This window comes from Sinohyriopsis cumingii, chromosome 8 (genome assembly GCF_028554795.1).
Source record: "Sinohyriopsis cumingii isolate HCF-2022 chromosome 8, ASM2855479v2, whole genome shotgun sequence".
NCBI lineage: Eukaryota > Metazoa > Mollusca > Bivalvia > Unionida > Unionidae > Sinohyriopsis > Sinohyriopsis cumingii.
Window position 1 is genome coordinate 27,391,907 of NC_142968.1, and position 21,195 is coordinate 27,413,101.

The 21,195-nt window shown below is 33.0% G+C and overlaps 1 protein-coding gene across 2 annotated transcripts in view; it reads right to left on the reverse strand.

Annotated features, from left to right (window-relative positions):
* Positions 1-299: 299 nt before the first annotated feature.
* LOC149793187 (uncharacterized) overlaps positions 300-21,195 on the reverse strand; it is a 116,592-nt gene continuing 95,696 nt past the window's right edge. For both annotated transcript variants that reach the window (XM_089967141.1, XM_089967142.1), the window contains exons 20-22: positions 17,100-17,190; positions 9,565-9,678; positions 300-2,166 (exon numbers count right to left, since the gene is read on the reverse strand). In XM_089967141.1, coding sequence (XP_089823267.1) covers positions 2,130-2,166; positions 9,565-9,678; positions 17,100-17,190 — 242 coding nt within the window. In that variant the 3' untranslated portion in view covers positions 300-2,129. The remainder of the gene's footprint in view (positions 2,167-9,564; positions 9,679-17,099; positions 17,191-21,195) is intronic.

A 21,195-nucleotide genomic window follows, 5' to 3' on the forward strand; every position in this document is an offset into this window, starting at 1 on the left:
GCAGAGGTAATTTAGCATTTCCTGGAAGCATTTGCACCTGAATCAAATGACCAGAACATCTGGTTAAAGTAGCTATTCTGGTGAAATCCTACCCACTTCATCATCCTACACAAAAGCCAAGAGACTGAACTCAATAAACATTTTATTTTCTATTTAGACTTAAATGCTGGGGAATCCATGTACAGTAAAACCTGTCCTGATAGTACACTCATTCTACAAGCATAAGTGACTACTTAAGACAGGTGGTCTCTCATAGCAGGTCAAAATTAAAATGGGCTGAAGAAGAAAAAATACTTTAATTGCTGTACATTTATCTTTTATTTATTCATCATGCTTAGGAAATATCACATGCATTCATTAAAAAAAAGTTTAAAATTACAAACAGCAAACAAAAATAAATTGATCATAGACATTATCACAGGCAGGTAAAAATGTAAGGTAAAAACATCATGCCTGACCATTACATCAAAATAATTCCAGTGCATGCATGTCTAGACTATGATCAACATATTGCTGTACAATACATAATCATGACCTCAGGACAAACCAGGCAATACTTCATCAAACTGAGACAAACAAGCATGTCACATAATGAATTGCCTTAACTTCAAAATGATTCATCCCATGTACAGACGACTGGATATATCAGTGTATAAAAAAACTTTTAGCAAAACCTGAATAGAAATTTTCCATAAGTGGGACTCTGACCTAAGGTAATAAAGTCCATTGTGCATGCTATCTAGTAAGAATGCTACAGAACAAATTGCCTTTGTTTCATAATGATTCAAGTATGATGGGAATCTATGAAGGGGTTCAGGGAATACATGCCACAGCAAAATTGAAAATTAATAATTTTGAATAATACTTTTTGATGAATATTCAATCAACTGTAAGCTTAGAGCATTTGTATCATCCACAAATGAATGAATAAAAATAAAAATAAAATCCAATCTAAAATAAGTTTATAAATTCAAATGAGATCTTACTGCTATGTATGATACAATATTTTTAATTGCCATTTAGTACTAGATCAAAAAATGACATATACAGTTAAGTTCAAGGGCAGCTGCTGAAGATAGTTATGCATGAATTAAATTCTTTGTAGTGAATAGTGTAGAACTGAAAAACTTTAAATATTTGTTGTACATAAATGATGAAGAAAGTTTTATAGATATGCTCTGAATAAAATTCACTTTTAACATTAACACATTTTTAAACACATTTAGAAACAAATTTTCTTGAAAATAATAGAGTAAAATTTAACTTGAAAGACAACTAATTTGGAAGAATAAATATCATGAAAGATTAGGAATTTTATGCACTGATCAACTGAATTAAGCTATGTAACTGCCTTGACAACAAGATTTCTTGAAAGCATTGATCCTGATAGTGTTATAATTATTCCATAATTCCAACTAACTTACATCAATTATTATCAAGAAAAAAGCAGGATTATAGCTTCATAATTCTTTCATGAATTCAGGCTATAACATGTGGTCACAATTACTCATAAATTCATGTTTGATAACTAGGGGATATTTTACTACACAGTGTTAACAATGATGAGAGTAGCTTAATTATAATAAAAATTTATCTAGTGTCTCTCAATTCCCTTGGTTACTTTCTAACACTCTTATGAACGAATGTGTAATGAATATTTATTTTATTGAAAATAAATGTTTGTAATTTTGCTAAATTCTGGTCAATACCAGAAATGTTGGTATGTTTCCTTTCTTCAAAAACAGATATCAAATAACATGGATTACAGGCAGTGTTAAGCACACCCAATGTCAGTTAATGTATACGCTTTTATATGAATAAGATGAACATACAGGAACCAGAATAGTAAATAACGATTGCTAATAAGTAAACTTTAAAGCAAAAGGAACATTCAAAAGTGTCTTTGTTCTCTTAACTTATTATATTAGCAATTATTTATGGTTGATTGAAAGTGACATTTTGATCATTTTTTCAGCTGATAGCTCCCTAATCCCACAGCTAGAGGCAGAAACTCTCCAATAACATACATGTACATAAAAAACACAGAAAACAATATATCAGCAAAATCTCTATTTGCTGTCCTCACAGCTGTCCAATTCTTCAATTACTCAGCACCTCCTGTCTCCTCCTCAGTCTGTTGCCTTCTTGTAATGGGTAGAAGGTCTTCTGTGAAAAGAAGTTTTGAGGAAAGGAATGAAAGAATATATTTTACATGGACAAATACAATTCAAAACAGTTGGTAATAAACAGGATAATTTTCTTGTTATTCTTCGCAAAATTCTTGATAAAATTTTAATGTTACAGTCAACACACTTGCATATATAAGGCAAAAACACACTGACAACATGATCATTACTGAATTCTAAGGATTAGTAATTGTCAACCATCCTACATATGCAGCTCAGTGTAGAGAGATTTATCTTTGACTGATAAATGTCCTCTAAGTTGACACAAAAATTTAATTACTCATGGTATCAAGCATACAAAAAAGTTTCTGATTATAACCAATTTTCTAATTACTGAAGAAAGATAATCTGAACATGATAAATGGCAATCCAGAAATAAGTCAGTGTGTTCAACAAAAAAACTACACAGAATTTTGAATTTTCAGTATCATTTGAAATTAATTTTTTTCTGGCAATATATGTCAATCAGTTTACAGAGTGACTGCAATTTAAGCGATCTCAATTTACGTGAATTCGAAATAACATGAGATGGGGAAAGATGCGAAAAAGATCACTACCATCTAGATAACTCTCTCATACATATAGACTGTGCCACCTTCACAGGTAAACATTACCCACAACACCCAGCTCTTATGACCCCTACATTCTGTTTATTGTGGCCTCAGTGCTGCATAAGTATGTACATGTACACATTGTTTGCTACAATTCTGGAACGTTATTAGTGATGACATCGAAAAAATGAGCAAGTGATAGTCTGAAGAGACCAAGGAAGGCTATTTCTTTAGAGCTTAAACTTGAAGTAGTGAAAAGGTATGAAGCTGGTCAGAGTACTGCCACGATAAAGCATGCTTTGAACCTTAGTGAAAGTACATATAGAACAATACATGACAGTGTGGAAAAAATAAAAGCAAGTGTGAAAGCTGTAACCTCCTTTTCGAACCAGAAAAGTTGCTATGCCTGCCCCAACATAATGGACAGGATGGAAAGGATGTTGGCAACATGGCTTGATGAACACTACTGTTCAATGAAGCTTTCATTTTTTAAATACACGTACATATGTTCTATTGATTAAAATTCATAATTTCATGTTTTTATTTTATGTTTCCTATGTTTTAAGTTCATTTCCCTATGCTTTTATGAAAACTTTTCTTATTTTTTTATCTTAATCTACTTTGCAGAAGCATCCCCTAATTTTAACGTACTGAATTTATACAGAGAAAATGATCTCAATTTATGTGAATCTCAAATTATGTACACGCTTCAAACACAAAACCCTCATGTAAATCATGATCACAATGTATTAAGAACTAAGAGCCTTTGATTTCAAACTTATTTTCATGTTGTTTTGAAGAATGAAGTCAATCTACCTTTCACAAACAGTGCTTTTAATTTTTATGATGGTTACAAATAAGCCACATGCGTAACTTTAACAGAAACTCATTACTGCAAGTCCACACCATTTATAAAACCAGAGTTCCTTTTAGGGAAATAAACTGACCAAAAACAATTTAAAGGAAAATGACAATATCAGGTCTTCTGTTCTTTTATTTTTTTGCAACTGCTGAGTAATAAAATCATCTCTTATATTCTGAGGAACCTTCACCATACCAAATTTGACAACAAAAATATTTTGGAAAATGGTCCAGGTTACATGTTCACAAGTGCAATTTAATACTGTGTGCAATGGCCATTGACTCTGAACCCATCTTGGATGGAAAATCATTGAATTCCACTCAGATACTGTCAAGATACATCTAAAAGGACATTTTAAAATTGGTTAAGTCCATACTGTTTTAAAAACAAATTGGCTGTGGCTGAAAGAAATCAAAATTACTGATGTAGCATCATAAAAAGATAATCTTCAGATATACAAAACAGTGGGTTTAATAAAACCTATTCAAACTTGTTTGTGTCAAAAAGCATATGTCACTCACTGAAATCTCCTTTGTCGGAAATTTTTTTTATTGAAAGATGGTATTTGTCCACTTTGTCATGCCTCATTTCCAGTGTAGTATATTATGGTAATGCTGCCATTGATCACATGACTGTAAACTTTAATAAGCAGAGCAAGATTCATTCTGCATAACATACATACCATCTCTTTGATTTTGTTGGGAGGGTCAGCTGACTTCAGTTTTTGAAGTTTGTCTACATGGATTACACTATGTGTCATCAGAAATAATTCTGGTTGGACTAAAAGATTAATTGATTTTGGTTTTTGGTTGAATTACTAAAGAGGTCAATCAGTATAAAACAGGGTCTATTTGTCTTAGGTACCTAAAGTTTGTTGAGAAGTATAAACCTTGTTATTGTTGTGGTTTAATGCCATCTTTATAGCATTATCTCCCAATGCTAACATGCCAAAATCTAAGCAACTGATATAAATCTCACACAAAATGTAATGATGGACGGAAATGGGAATATCAGTGGTTGGTATGGATTCTGCCCTTCCCATAAAGCTGATTTTAAAATCTGCTACAGTAGCAAGAACATAAAGCATATTAAAGCATATTCAACATGACAAATATACACCATTAATAAAATCGATCCTTCTGCAATCTGCATCAAAGATGGGTAAAGATATACATGCCAAGAAAATCTTTGCCGAAACTTTACAGCCAAACATAATTTCCCATTTACAGCAGCAGATCATTTTTCAGATCTATTAAAAAATCATGTTCCCTAACTTGGAACTACACAAAAGTCCACATACAAACAATGATGCATGTAGATTTTAATTGTTACACATATAGTGCTGCCCCACAATCCATGTCTTTTTGGTATAGCTGTACCAGCAATAAATACCTTGCTGGTACAGCATATCTGACCATACAAGCTTACTTGCACATCTATGTACAAATGGATGAATACTACTTATGTAGTGACCCAGCTTTGGATCCTCATTTGGATAAGTGAAATATAGAAACATTTGCCATTCTCAATAAAAATCCTCCCTCTTTCAAAATCAAAACTTCCATCTAAATATTGCAAATCTCTTGATTTGTCTTAAGGTGACCCTCTGTTTTGTCATATATATTATATCAGTACCCATTCTGGATTAGCCATACAAAAATTTCAAGATGGCCATCAAGGCAGCCACATTACAAACTACTCCCTAATTTAGCTGCGTATCAAGTTCAAAGCAACAATTGTCAGCAAACACTATACATTGAACAGATTATTTTATCTTTTCTTTTCTTTGTCTTTTTGAAAATAACTTGACCGTTTCTTGGAGATCCCCATTTATTCGTGAAATTAAATGGTTTATCCCAAAATTGGTTTTGGCAGAGAAATATATGTCCTTAGCAGAGATAACTCTATATCGTTAACAAACAAAGGCCCTGGTCCCTATAGCAATTTCAAAGCTGCTGCAATGAACATATTAAGCAGAAAAGATCAGGTCAATACCCATGTACAAGTTTCAGTTAGAACAATTATTTATCAACTCTATTTATATTCTTTGCATAAACTCCTGATGTGGGCATTTTATAATTGGTCAGTAAGTCAATCCTTCCAGATGTATTGAACATATATGATTGAACTTCAGAAATATGGTATACATCTATAGATGAACATTGTGTATATTCCTTTAACTGTTTCACCTTCCTTTTCCATCCTTTTACACTACAGCTTAAGTGGTTTTGTCAAGGTAAAATATACCAATAAGACAAGAGTCATACTGAGATCCCAATGACCCCAGCTTATGCAAAGGCTCCTACTAGAGGCACCCAATGAGCCAGCACTCTCAGATTTCATACTCCTATCACAGCTAATACCCTCAATCTACACAGTACTTAAGCCATACTTTGCTTCCATGGTAACATACGTATCAAAAAGTATTTCTATGAAACTCGCTTGATATGTGCACAAAGTCTGACTTAGACATTTCTGAGCTAGTTTCTGGTAATGAAAATGATTTTAAGTATCCTACAAACAAATTCCCATAATTTATTATATACAACTAATGCTACACTTATTTCCATGGTAACAGAGAAACTACTAAAGCTGGACCTGTTATCTTGAAGATGAAACCCCAAATGTGGAATGCAACATATCCTCTAGAGATTATATACAAGTGTACCGATTTTCATCAATTTTTCTTCAACAGCTCAAGGTAACAAAAAGAAAGGAAAGTGCTACTAAAATCTAAAATATTGGCCTGTGACCTTGCCATGAAAAAACAGAACCCCAATGTGGTACTTGATAAATGTAGCAAGTTGCATTCCTTAATCCCAAATGGCCATGATGGTATAAAATTTAAATGAAAATATGAAGGAAAACTTACAATACTGACCCATGACCATGCCCTCCAAAATAAGATTTAACAATGCAACACAAATGCTGAAGACGTTTTACAAGCTGCCAAGTTTTAACTCAAACTCTCCAACAACTCCTGAATTACATAGATCGGTGTGAAAGAAGACTTTAATACTGACCCTTTACCTTGATCTTTTAGAATGACCCCCAATGCAGTACATAAGAACTTTTTAAGGATAACATAAAATAAATACTAATTTTCATTCCAAAACCTCAAACAGTTCTAATATCAAAAAGTGGAAAGGAAAGTATGAGGAAAGCTTCAATATTAAGTAATGAACTTGACCCTGGAGATATGATCCCTAATATGGTTAGAAACATGCCTTCTAAAGATAACATATATCAAATTTTACCTATTAATCTCAAACAATTCTAATATTTTTAAATAAAACAAGAAGAGTAATAGAAAAATTAAACTACTGAGCCACAACCTTGACCATGACTTTGATAACAGCTTTCTTTCAAATTTGGCAAATTCTCCAGAATGCCTTTGAGAATTCCTTCAAGTGTTACTCCATTTTCAGCAGTAGTGGCTATATCCTATGGCATATTTGCACAAAAAATGTGAATTTGGTCATATTCTTAATACACTCTGAGTGGTCATTTAAAGAGGTTTTTTTTTTTTTTTTACTAAAGGCTGACATTTGCATCATTTATATGACCCTGAAAAGCCTTTTATGTCTGGATACTCTATGAAATATTTGGTAACTGAGAAGAATTTTAAAACAAGGGACTGATACTCAATTTGCCAAAAAGAATTTCCAGGAATTCAAGAGAAGATCATGTCTTCTTCTACAGCTAATCATTCAAACTAAATCTGATATTTTATTCTTAGCAATACCAAGATTTTCAGAATAGCCATTGCTGCAGCCATACTAGATATAAGACTGGCAGCATTTTCATCTAGGAGCAACTACACATAATTATTTTCAGTGAAACCCCATTTGAATATGACCATTCATTCAAGAGAAGTAATGATACCATTCTTTTTCAAAATAATGGCTTACATGGTGGCTATATCTTATTACAGCTCAATACCATTTTCATTTAGACCAACATTATAAAAGGTCTTTTGGTCCAAACCCTATACTGATACAATCACCCATCATTAGGAGAAATGACAAAAACATTATCAAAATGGCCACAATAGTGAACATATTCCAGATCAGATATTAATTTAGAACAACTAAGTATGATAAGGAGTCTTTTGGTTAAATTCAATGTAGATGTGACTTTCAATTAAGGAGGGGAAGCAATAACACGATTTCCACGATACTGTAAAAAATATTCTTTTCATGGGTACTAATTTTATGAATCTATCATTACAACCCTGCCAAAAAAAGAGCTGCAGATGTCATTGTCATTGTCATGCAAGTGTGAGCAAACAGGTTTAACCTGTACTGCAATACCAGCAATTAAATTGGTGAATTAAGTTATTCACTGTTAATATCTGGCATAATGTGGAGATCTGAAATAAAAAGCTGACGTCATTTTTTATACATCAGAACTAATATTTATTACCACTACTATAATCTTAAGTAATTAGGTTATTAGGTGTTCTTAAAACCCACTGTTAATTTAAAGTTCTCAACAATTAGGGATCAGGCACTTGAACAAAACCAATGACTGAGAAGTCTGCCAAAAAAAGCCCCATGGGAACCCCTGGTTGCTGGATGACCTTGACCTTGTGTATAATATTTAAGCATAAAAAGGTCTGTGTGAAAGGCAGTAAAATAACTGTATTAATTAACATATTGTAATGATTGGTGCTAAAGCTGCTGGTTACAAAATATGATTTTTAAAAGTGATATTCAACATGGGTAATTGAGGAGTTAAATGAACTGGAGGAGAGTGATGTATATACATTCAAATCAGGTCTCGGTCGAACTGAAAACATCTACCCTTAATCCAATTTAAAGCATGTGGCTTATCTGGAAACATGACAATGCAGAATTTCAGAGAGACCTGACTGAACATGGGATTAATATGCTGATTGTTTTTTACACAGTTAGTTGTGAAAAAACAAAGATACATATACAGCCATGATATTAAAAGAAACATGATGCTCTTCCACTGCACATGATAGGGAGTGGAATATCGACTTGGTAGATATTTCATTATAACTTTAAATTTATGGTCTGGCTCACTCATGAAAACCATGAAAATTGAAATCCCCAATTTTTTTTTTAGTGTTTCACTGGATCAGCCATGGTGGCGATATTGCAAATCAGATTTGCACCATTTGTGTCTGACTATATATTCCAAGAAGTCTTTGGGGGGAAAAACTGATTTTGATATAAGTAGAAATAAGATTTTTAATCTGGTCACTATGGTGGCCATATTGGATGTCCAAAAAGTACTTTTTTTCATCTGCGACCCATAAGTGTGTGTGTGCGTGTGTGTGTGGTTTGGATTTTTAACATAGCTGTAACAATTTTTCAGTCATATCGCTACAATGTCTGCAATGTGGCAGTTTATAGTGATGTCTAGCACTGGGGCATCATGCCACAGACATGTAGCATGATGTCCTACCCAGTCACATTATCCTGACACCAGGCCAACTAGTCCTCGCACTAATCTCATAATACTGAGCGCCTAGCAAGGCAGCTGTTAGTACCATATTTTAGCATCAATGGAAAAAATATATCCTGGATGAAACTATCATGTGGTTAACCCCAAAGTGTCATTAAACATAAGTCACTGTTGTCTAGTTATGTATAGTGTCACTGTGGGACGTTAAAAAGAATAGCTGTATATGAATGTGTGTCAAGTTAGTGGATATTAATACAAAAACTTGCACTGCCACTGAAGCATGATTAATGAGTTGCTTTGATTTATTTTCTTTTATTCTGAAAATGAATGGGCTCAATGTTTCAAAACAAATTTTTTTTAATACTAAAATTTATCAGAGTTTAATGCAAAACCTTGAAGAAAACACAAAACAGGATAGATAATAATGCTGTCAGAAAAGTGATACATCTATATCTGACTTGACAGTACTTCGTAAAATGTGAAATTAACTGTACATATTTAAGGTTATATGTATGTCTGGAATACAAACCTTTTATCAGATCTTAGCTTCTGACCACCATAATCCTTGAGGAGTGGCTCTCTAGATTCCTCATCTGGCAGTGAGTCTGAGTCCTCTTTTGCTAACACTCCCAAGCTTTCCATACTTTTGAAAAATAAACAGTGCAGAGATATTGTGAATAATGATATAGAGCATTACTGAATTTGTGAGCAAATGAGGCCAATTGTTTTGACATTGTTTTGACATTGTGATAACTTTGTGAATAAGTAATTAAGTGAATGTAAGTTATCTCTCACAACTGCCTTTCCAATAAATGGCTCAGATTAACAAATATGAAATAATTCATGTTTTATGGCTGAAAATAGTCAGCTGTCCGAGTTTGAGACTTATGAACTGGAGCTCTAACAAACAAGCAGCTAAAAAATTATTATTCAATGATTTATATATGATCTGCAATACAACTAGTCTTTTATATACTAGGGTTAACATTAAGCAATAGTTGATTCACAATTAATTTATATTAAGATATGATGCAATATTTCATTTTCAAAATGACTGATCGTGATCTCAACTTCATACTCCAGTGACGTAATCTTATTCATATTGCTGAGAATTCCAATGGTTTGTTAGGTTGAATGGTGCTAAGATGCATGAAATGAGATGGAAGAACATAACTCCAGAAATACTGCTATTCATGGCCCTATATACTGTAGTAATTGTTCAGCTCTGAAATAATCTTAATCATACTTATCTAAATTGTCTTTCCTTTATGTCACAAAACTTTTCTATCATTAAAAACGTTACTAGTTGAAATAAAGATGTAATACACTGTATCCTTTTAATTATTTCTATTGCTGTTTAGAGTAGTACTGTCAGTGGAACTATATTCAAGGAAGATACATATTATCAGGTCTAATCATTTATATAAATCTGAGTTGCTTCCCTTGATTTATAAAATTGACAGTGAAATAGCACCACATACTTTGTAATAACAGATATTTGCATATAGAATGATCATGGCATGCATGCTGAAATTTTACAATTATTTCACCAATTCCTTTATTACTACAAAGCTTCAGTGCCAAGACAAGCAAGTTCTTAAATTAATATATTAAAAAGATGTCTTCTCTTCTTGAAGGAAACATATGATCACTGCTTCCTGTTTAGTTTTGAGAGACATTAGATTATTAAAAAGCTGATAATTGTTAAACTCATTATTACTGTATCATCAACAATAAAGTCATTAAAGTCTTCTTTGTGTATGTCTTCAATGCATCCTGTTACATATATCTGATTTAATATATATTTATTTTAATTTAATTGTTTGTCAGTTTTACATTTTGTATTCTATTATATGCTATTATAATGTAAATTTATTCACTGGAGATGATATTTTTCCAGAAAATTCGTTGACCTGAATTTTTCTTTTCATAAACACCAGGTGCTGATCTAAATTCTGACCTTGATTCAAAATTGGTAAGCAAAGTTCTATTTTATTTTAAAATGATTGGTTGTTTCCAAGGTCATGATGGGATTACATTTATTTTTTCATTTCTTAGAGAAAATTATTGGTCTAATCAAGGCCATATTCTGTGTACATGATATAAACTTGATCATGTGACCCCCCTTTCTGATTCTGCAACTTGGGGGAATTTCAAAACTGCGTCTTATGGTACAATATAACCTTTGTTTTGAGAGAGATTTCTCAGTGTTCAGGCTTTTACATTTGGTATCAAGTTATTTTCTTTGTTGTTGCCAGATTTTGAGTTAATTATCTTCAGATCATTTGGATTTAAAAGGATTAATTCTTTATTCTCTGGAAATATTTGAAGAGTGCTCACACAGATTTTGGAAAGACATTGTTTACAAGTTTAATTTGAATTTCCAATACCGGAATGTCATTATTCGTATTTCTACAAGGAACTGTAGATAAGCACAGTACTGACTACAACATACATCATCATCATCTATCTTGGATTTTACATCAGGATTCAAATTTGAAATCATTAGAACATTTATTACTAGGATTTTTGCAATTTAATTCATGGATTATTCTTAGATTATTTTTTGATTTGATTCTGGAAACTGTAAGTTGTTCTCTTTTTTTTTCATTGTTACCGAATTTTCCAGGAAAATAAATTATTTGTTAAATTTTAAAAAGCTTGTTGTTTTCACTCTTTCTGTGTTACTGTTTATTCGAGCCTAAGTACATAATAATCCCTTGTACAACCATTGCTCAATTTACAGTAAACAATTGAAATAGTTGTTTGCTCAATAATCTGACATACAGAACTGAGGCTAAAAAATGCAGTGGTCAAATAATTCATTGCCTGAATTTATAATTAAATATATTCACCTACTTAATAGTTAAGGCAAAACAGATTACCGATTCCTGCTGAATCAACCATCATACAAACCCCTCAACCAGCCATTGTTGAAATCATGAAATCAATTTATAACCCAAATTGTCTGGAGTATTTTTTTTTTTCATTGCCAAATGCATATTCCCCCATGCTCAATTTGACCACTGTTAACTCCAGAAATATAAATATATTCCCATATTAAACATTTCATGTAAGTTTGAAGTGTCATCATATGGATACACCCATTTGTTTAAAATCTGACTCAGTCCTTTTAATTTTCTTAAAATATAATCAGAAATGCTGGCATCAGGTACAGGTCACTCAGATATATGCAGATCACTTGTCATTGTAATGCTAAAGTTACATGTACTGAGGGTAGACATAACTGGAACAAAACCAATCAAGCTGTAGGGATTGAGGGATTTGATATTATAATCAATCTCCCTGTCTTTGCCCTGCAGTAAGCACGAACTCATAGCTGTCAACACAAGTTTCAACAAATATTGAGCAGATACATGTTTTGCCCTGTATATCAGAGAAGGACTCAGCTGTTCTATTTGGAGATTGCACTTTTTACCCAAGAAATAAAATGGTTTACTCAAAAACTTGGATAAGGAAGTTTTATATCTGCTGAATTGTCCATCTTGAGTATTTTACAAGGTTAATATCTGTGTATGAATTTCAGTGAAGTATTTTTCAAGCTTGAATACATGTTCTTCCTAGAAATCCTCAAAATCTAATTAATGCATTTTATTTTCTGTCAAAATCAGGAAGGATATGTCCAATGTATATCAATATTTTTGAAAATACAGCAAGAAACAAAATTTTGGGGATGATACAAGGCATACTGACATGGTAGAGAACTGCAATATGAGGACGGAAATATGCAAGATAAATTGTCTCTCTAAGAGTACATTTTGTCTATATGGGTGAAAAAACACTGATATCGAGTATGCATGTAAAATCTTGTTGCAAAAGAGAATTACTTACAAAAATCAAATGACCCATTAGATAGTGATATTAACTGAGAACATATATTATGCTTGCATGAGTGTGAAAGAGAGAAAATATTCTGATGAAAAACAAAACATGCAGGCTTTCAAGCACCCTTTTGAGAAAAGGTTTGAATAAGGTTGGGATAACGTAGGGCTATTTTATATTTAAAAGTAAGGAAAATCAGAGAAAATCTAACAGAAATGAAGGACAGAAACATGGGATTCATATGCCTTTCGTATTTGAAGCAACCATATCTCTACCCACATATCTGTTCCTGACATCCCAAAAAATTCTTTTGCCAGGAATAAATAGTGGAGCAGACAAACTTTTATCTGAAATGGCAGTTCAGAAAGGGTTGATCGCGACACAACAACTAGGTGGACCAGTCTGCCAAGGCAACCAATGTCAGAGCATGCAATGTTCCATCATAACTTCATATATTACAAAAGACAGCAGTGCAACGATGAGAGCCTCTCCATAATGTTTATTACATGTATTCAATGGATCAAACAATGTCCCCCAATTGTTTAAATGTTGGGATAGTACAGGGGTGCACAACCCCTGGTGTGCAAACGTGTTCTGTCCAGCCCTCAGGGCAAATTAAAACAACACAGAAATCTGGCCCGTGAACAGTAATTATATTAAAGAAATTAGTGTTTGCAGCTGCATGGTCTTAGAAAATGCAATCTGGCCCTTGGCCAGAAAAAGGTTGTGCACCCCTGTGATAGTAAAACTGATTTGTAGAGTAGTAGTTAAAATACCTGGGAATCCAATGAAACGGTAGAGAAAAGCACCGAGCCCAGTGAAACAGTAGGGAAAAGTAGGGAACCCAATGAAACAGTAGAGAAAAGAAGGGAACACAATGAAACAGTGGAGAAAAGTAGGGAGCCCAACAGAAAAGTAGGGAGCCCTATGAAACCGTAGGAAAAAGTAGGGAGCCCAATGAGCCAGTACAGAAAAGTATGGAGTCTGATGAAATAGCAGGGAACAGGAGGGAGCCCAATGAACCAGTACAGAAAAGTAGGGAGCTTAATGAATCAGCGGAGAAAAGTAGGAAGCCTAAAGAAACAGTAGGAAAATATGGAAAAAATTGGTAACAGTAAGGCCAACTGAAAGTCTGAACATGTTGATACACATAAAGTGCACAAAGATGGGACATGCCCGAGGTATGTAAGTATTTTCTGAGTACCAAGATTATATTTACAGTGCAGTCAAATAGATTTGGGTCAGAACAAAACTGATATGATAAGTATAACTTATATGAAGTATGAATGATGAAAATACATTGCACTGCTTCAGGTGTGTTAGGTATTTTTGAGTTAAAAAATACTTTACATAATGCATCCAGTCACTGAATTTTTACTTCAGAATGCATTTTACTTCCTTCAGTCATAGTGACCTGGCCTTTGAACGATCGACCATAAAATCAATTGGGCTTTTTTAACCCGTGTGGAAGTCATCCACAAAGTTTGTCAAGGTAGGTGATGTATGGTTTTGTACAGAAACCATTTTACTTCTTTAAGTTACATATGGGCAACAGGTAGCCAAGTGTCTGTGAGAAAGAATGCTAGTATCTTCCCACTGGTGAATGTTATTGTAAAGAAATTAAATTGGTAACAGACAGACAGATGGATGGATGAGGTTAAAATATGGCAAGCACATACATACTGATTGCAGGTGAAGGAAAAAATAGAAATGAACATCAAGTATAAAATTTAACCCAAGTCAATAAAACATACATGTTGACCATAATGACTTACTACTATAAATGAAATAATGGAGTATAGTGCTCATCAATATGCATTTTTAATTTTCATGATTCTGGATAGAAGAGCATGCCCATAGCATGGCAAAAATCTAAATAGTCATGAACTGAATAAAAAATCTTAACCTAAGATAGTAAATTGTGAAATCTGAAATGCAGGTCACAATGACCATTTTTGCAATGGGTATAATACTAAGATAAATGTATACATTCATTTATTTCATAATATTTACTGCATGAACATTAAACACATCAAATTAAAGCAAAGTCAGTAAAATATGAAATACAAGTCAAAGCGATAGACTTTTATGATGAAAATGGTGTACTCTTCATAATGTATCCTGTCATCATGATTCAAGATTCCAGGTATAACAGTACTATGCAGAAGACAAACAAGAGTCTCTCAAAGGGACTGTTGCTATACTAGCCTAAAAGAATTTCCAAGAATATATACCATTTCCTTGTTTCAACTGCTACGTTTTGAAACTATCTCCAATATTCTACAACAATGACAATATTTTCAAATTAGGTGATGTGGTAGGCATACTGGGGGAGAAATAATAAGATTTTTAAAATGGATGCCAATGGTGGATATCAGATTGACCCCATTTCCATTTAGGTTCAACTGGCCAGCATACATCATCTACTGGTGAAACCACAATAGTGATAACAGCCTCAGTGAAGGCTTGACTGGTGCCATTTTCATTTAGTGCCAAATAAAATCATAAATCTTTCAGTGACAAGCCCATGTTGATATGATCATCCAGAAGAAACAGTGATGAAAATATTTTGACGATGGCTTTTGGGGTAGCCATATTTGATGTCCAAGTGGTACCATTTTCATTTAGACCCAACCAGACCATGAGATAATGTGTGTGTAAGTTCCATGGCAGTCCTCAAGGTAGTTTAGGATAAGTAGCAATAACAATCTTGTGCTAAAGGATGGATGGATGACAAACAACAGACCATCCCATAAGCTCTCCTGGTCTAAGATCAAAAGAACTAAGTACCAGTGTAGTCATGAGCTGAATGCAAAGCTTAATGCAAGACAGTAAAATAATATTTATATCACCATTATCTTTTTTTTTTGTAAGAGTGTGGTATTAACAAAGATGCATACAATCATCTGGTTTGTTTGATTTTAATATGAACAAAGCTTGAGGAATAGACTTAAAAAAACATTGATCAAAGTCTGTGAAGCTTGACCTATTAGGAGAATGTAGTGTTCATAAAGATGCACAACTCAACAAATTTCATGAATCCTGGTATAGCAGCATTTCAACAGAATGTTAAAAACTTGTCTGGTTTGCATGTAAGCTGTGAAATGCAGGTCACCATGACCTTATTTTGTTGTGAAGATGAGGTTGCAATAGAGATGAATACCATAAACAGAGCTCCAAAAATAAACATAATATCCCAAATATAACCAAAGACAGTGACTCAGGTAATATTGGTCACAGAAACTGAATTTTGTCAAGATATATCCCATCTTCAAATTGCATGAATCAGGACTCCACAGTATGTGATTTTGTGTAGATATCATTATGAAAGTATATACATTTCATGTGTTGATAATAAAAATTATACTAATAAAAATTATGAGAATAACTGAGCTTTTCCTTTAAAAGATTAAAGTCTAAATTATTCTTTATCAGTAATCTTTCTCCTTGGAACTGACATGTAAAGTGACTAAATTATATGCAAATATAGTGGAACACAAGTTATCCAAACTCATTTCAAGACATCAATTTAATTTGGATAATTGGTTATGCATGTAACCGATTATTTTAAACTGAATAAATCTGGAGGAAACACTCTGCTGGTCAGTCTAACAGATAACTCCATATAATCAACATTTAATTTATATATTGTTTACTGTATTCATTGTGTGGACATTTTGTCTGGTGTAAAATTGATTCTATTAATTGTGTAGACATTATGTCTGGTGTGGGACTAATTTCTTTCATTATGTAGATATTATGTTCAGTTCAAGACATTATTGCAATCACTGAAGACATCATGTCTCATGTGAGATTTACTGCATTCTTTATGTAGATATCAATATCATGTCTAGCATTAAGACAAGTTGCTTCAAGGTGTTCACATTATGTTCAGTGTTAGACTTTTGGTATTTGATGGTTGTAAATGAAAGCACTCTATGGGACTGTTTTGTTGGAACTGCTGGCAAAGTCACATACAGTTAAGTTTTGTATTTAGTTTTGATGACAATGTTTTTTTGTAGTTTTGACTGACCAATACTTTGCTTTAAAAAACCAAGAAGTTTTAACGATTTTGTCCATCCACCGCAGCTGATGCATAACAAGTTTAATTTCATTAATTCCTTTGCTATTTGGGTCAACCATTTGCTCTTAAGTTCAAATTATGCAAAGAAAACCTATAATTGCAATGGGAAAGATGAATGTCGATTTTGACTGACTTACTCAGTCTGTCCCATGTCCCATCCTGGATCTGCATCCTGCTCATCCGTGTTGAAGGGCTGGCTGCCTGAATGACCAGGTTTATTGAATGTGCCTGGGGAGGAAAATATTCTCAGTCAATTGTGATAAAATGTAATAATTTCATTACCTATGTTATAATGTCAAAGAAAATTGAAACGCAATGTGCTCGCTTTTCATGCCAAATAAACAAACTCCTCTGGTCCAATCATTTGCCACCACTGATTAGACTGTGTAAGAAATGTACACATGATGTATCCGTATCACTTATTAAACACTTGTTTATATACTGATCTGTGCCCAAGATATAGATATTTGGATCTGTAATTTATAGACTTATTTGTTCATATGTTGAAGGATAAAATATGTGTGCAAAAAAAGGGAAAAAATCCAACATACATAAAAATATGTTCTGGAAATACATTACATGTCAATCACTATCAATTATCAATTAAAAACAATCAATTTCCAGTGTACCATCTGCAAGAAGCTACTGGTGGTATTATCAACTAACTTGACCTAATTCATGCATTGTAAGGTCAATTACAACCCTTACAGACCTGCATAAAGTGCAGTACGTGCTGTAGATATGCTGGCCAAATACTGAATATATGCTGCTATATTACATCACATTTCCTGAATCAAGATCCAACAATGGCGATATTTCCCATAGTCTGATATTATCATAGATATGCAGGATGCAGACATTCTCAACTAACTTTAAAAAGAACAAACATCAGGACAATGTTGCTTTTCTGCATAAACTGTTGTCATTCCTAATTCGGAAGGCTGGATTGACTGACAATTTGACCGCAATGATATGTCCCAGCATATCCTGTTTTTGTGCTGAATTTACATAGATATGATAAGCAAACAAGAAGCAATACTAAATTTTCTGCCATTTTAACTCAGATCTGAAAAGAATAAGCTGCAGTTATCTATTTAATCTAGAAGAAACAAATTTGCAACCTTCTGCAGTTATGCTCTTTTTAAAACAAATCTACCTCAAATATGATGCAAACAACAGCTGTTTATTTTTACAAAACTGACCAATATAGTTAAGTATAAATTATATTTTTTATAATCAGATTTGTGGTTATGAAAAACATTTCTTCATTCTTTATATGTTTGTTATCATACAATGTATCCAATATTTTGTTTTTTGAAATTTCATTGAGCTCACTTAATCACTTACTACGTTTGCTACACTAATCCATACACATCCACTCATCTCTCTCTCTGTCAACACATAGACATACATAATAAGCAGGCCTAGTTCAATAGACCTGACAGTGCCAACACAGCAATAACTAGAGTAATGGTAACATGTTATAGTGCATAGCCCTCTATTAAAAACTGGCAAACATCCAGTTCTGGAAAGATATTCAAGGATTACTTCTACTGAACTCATGCACCAATTACACTAAGACTCTACATATATAGTAAATAAAATACTTTCTATCCAGGCGTATATATATGATACCTTAGACCAATTTTATTATTTTAAGTAGAATTATCTTCTCATCTGACAATTGCAACTAACAACTTACTGAATGTGGTGAATTTGCACATCTTCGTAATGTATAGTAATTCAATTTCAAGTCAAATAATTATTATCTTAACAAAGTTACCCCCACCCCCCAGGCCTAATGTATTATCTAGTATGAGATAAATCATCAATCAGTTGTGGATGTACTGTGTTATTGAATTATGCACACAAAATTACTATTTATTTCGATTTAAAGTACTGTATGGGTCTCATGGTGCCTACCCATTAATACTTATGTGTTTTTGTTCTGAGGAATGACTGCAACATAGTGACTTTAATCACCAGACGAATGACTTACTGTGGAACATGCATAGTGACTGCAACAGGAATTCACTTGCCACGTGTTTTCTGTCAATGGTTTTCTGCTACTTACAACAATACTGAGTGTTATTATTTCTCTACAGTTATGATGTATGTATAAGACTTTGTCATGAAGTGGTCATCTTCATGATAAATCTTCCTGCTGTTGAGGTATGTAATAGACATTCTTCTTCTACTTGTATCATCTGTTTTGTCAGTAGAGATTGCTGAATTAAATATTCAAAATTGCCAATTGTCAGTTCAGATTAATACAGCACAATATCACTGTACTCAATAATGATGAATAAAGTAAATGACAACAAGCAATCAAAGTTTTTATGATCCCATGTGAATATTCCTATATAGATATATCCATGAAAGATCTTGTCTGTCATGCAATGATAATTTGGTATAGTCATTTTTAATGGAGAACAGTTTTAATGTATAGCTAGGTGTTTTCTTGTGCATGCATACATATCATGCATAGTGTACTCATGCACCAATTATACTAACACTCTACATATATAGTAAATAAAATACTTTCTATCCAGGCGTATATATGATACCTTAGACCAAGCTCAGTTACTGTTTAGCACATTCAGCTGACTTTGGCAATGCTGGCGGAATCTCTGGTGTTGTCCCAACTCTGCATTAGGGTGAAGGAATTCTGGTTTAAACATGTGTGTGCGCAGAATTATAGTTCCTGGCAGGTCCTTTGGCACACAGGTTAACAATTTGCCACTTTGAATCATTTCTTGTGTATGCTCTATTAGTGTGAAATAGGGTGACATCATACCTGTTACTATACTGTTAATTGTCATGTTTCATATTCATTAAACATTTCACCACTTCTGAACATTTCAAACTCAAGTCCATTGCTGGGCACTTTAGTTTCAGGACATGAAAATAGATTCATCTTGTCAATGAATGAATAGAACAATTTCCTATCTGTCAATGAATGAATAGAACAATTTCCTATCTGTCAATGAATGAATAGAACAATTTCCTACCTGTCAATGTGAAAAGAACAATTTCCTATCTGTCAATGTGAAAAGAACAATTTCCTATCTGTCAATGTGAAAAGAACAAATTCCTATCTGTCAATGTGAAAAGAACAAATTCCTACCTGTCAATGTGAAAAGAACAAATTCCTACCTGTCAATGTGAAAAGAACAAATTCCTACCTGTCAATGTGAAAAGAACAAATTCCTACCTGTCAATGTGAAAAGAACAATTTCCTACCTGTCAATGTGAAAAGAACAAATTCCTACCTGTCAATGTGAAAAGAACAAATTCCTACCTGTCAATGTGAAAAGAACAAATTCTTACTTTGTATCTTAACGGAGTATTATAATCAGTATTTGTTACAAGCTAATGTATATAGCTAACTAGGCCCTGGATCAAAAAGACTTTTAAATACTTTATTTTGATTCAACATGTCAATAAATTGGTCCACATGTAGACTAAATGTAGTATTTGTTACAAGCTAATGTATATAGCTAACTAGGCCATGGATCAAAAAGACTTTTAAATACTTTATTTTGATTCAACATGTCAATAAATTGGTCCACATGTAGACTAAATGTAGTATTTGTTACATGCACAAGCTAATGTATATAGCTAACTAGGCCATGGATCAAAAAGACTTTTAAATACTTTATTTTGATTCAACATGTCAATAAATTGGTCCACATGTAGACTAAATGTAGTATTTGTTACATGCACAAGCTAATGTATATAGCTAACTAGGCCCTGGATCAAAAAGACTTTTAAATACTTTATTTTGATTCAACATGTCAATAAATTGGTCCATATGTAGACTAAATGTAGTATTTGTTACATGCACAAGCTAATGTATATAGCTAACTAGGCCCTGGATCAAAAAGACTTTTAAATACTTTATTTTGATTCAACATGTCAATAAATTGGTCCATATGTAGACTAAATGTAGTATTTGCTTTATCTAAATTAAATACTATGTTGAAATGATAGTTTTACTATGGTGTCAGGCTTGCATATATTAGACTATGACTGAGCTCATTACATGTGTGTGTGTGTGTGTGTGTGTGTGTGTGTGTGAGATTTGGATTTTTAATGTAGCTTTTAAAAAATTTCAGTCATACTGCTATGATGCCTGCATGTAATTATCCTGTATTACGAATCTGTATACCCTTCACCTCTGGATTTAATTTAATCACATCTCCTAAAACCTCCACAAATAAAATGAAAATA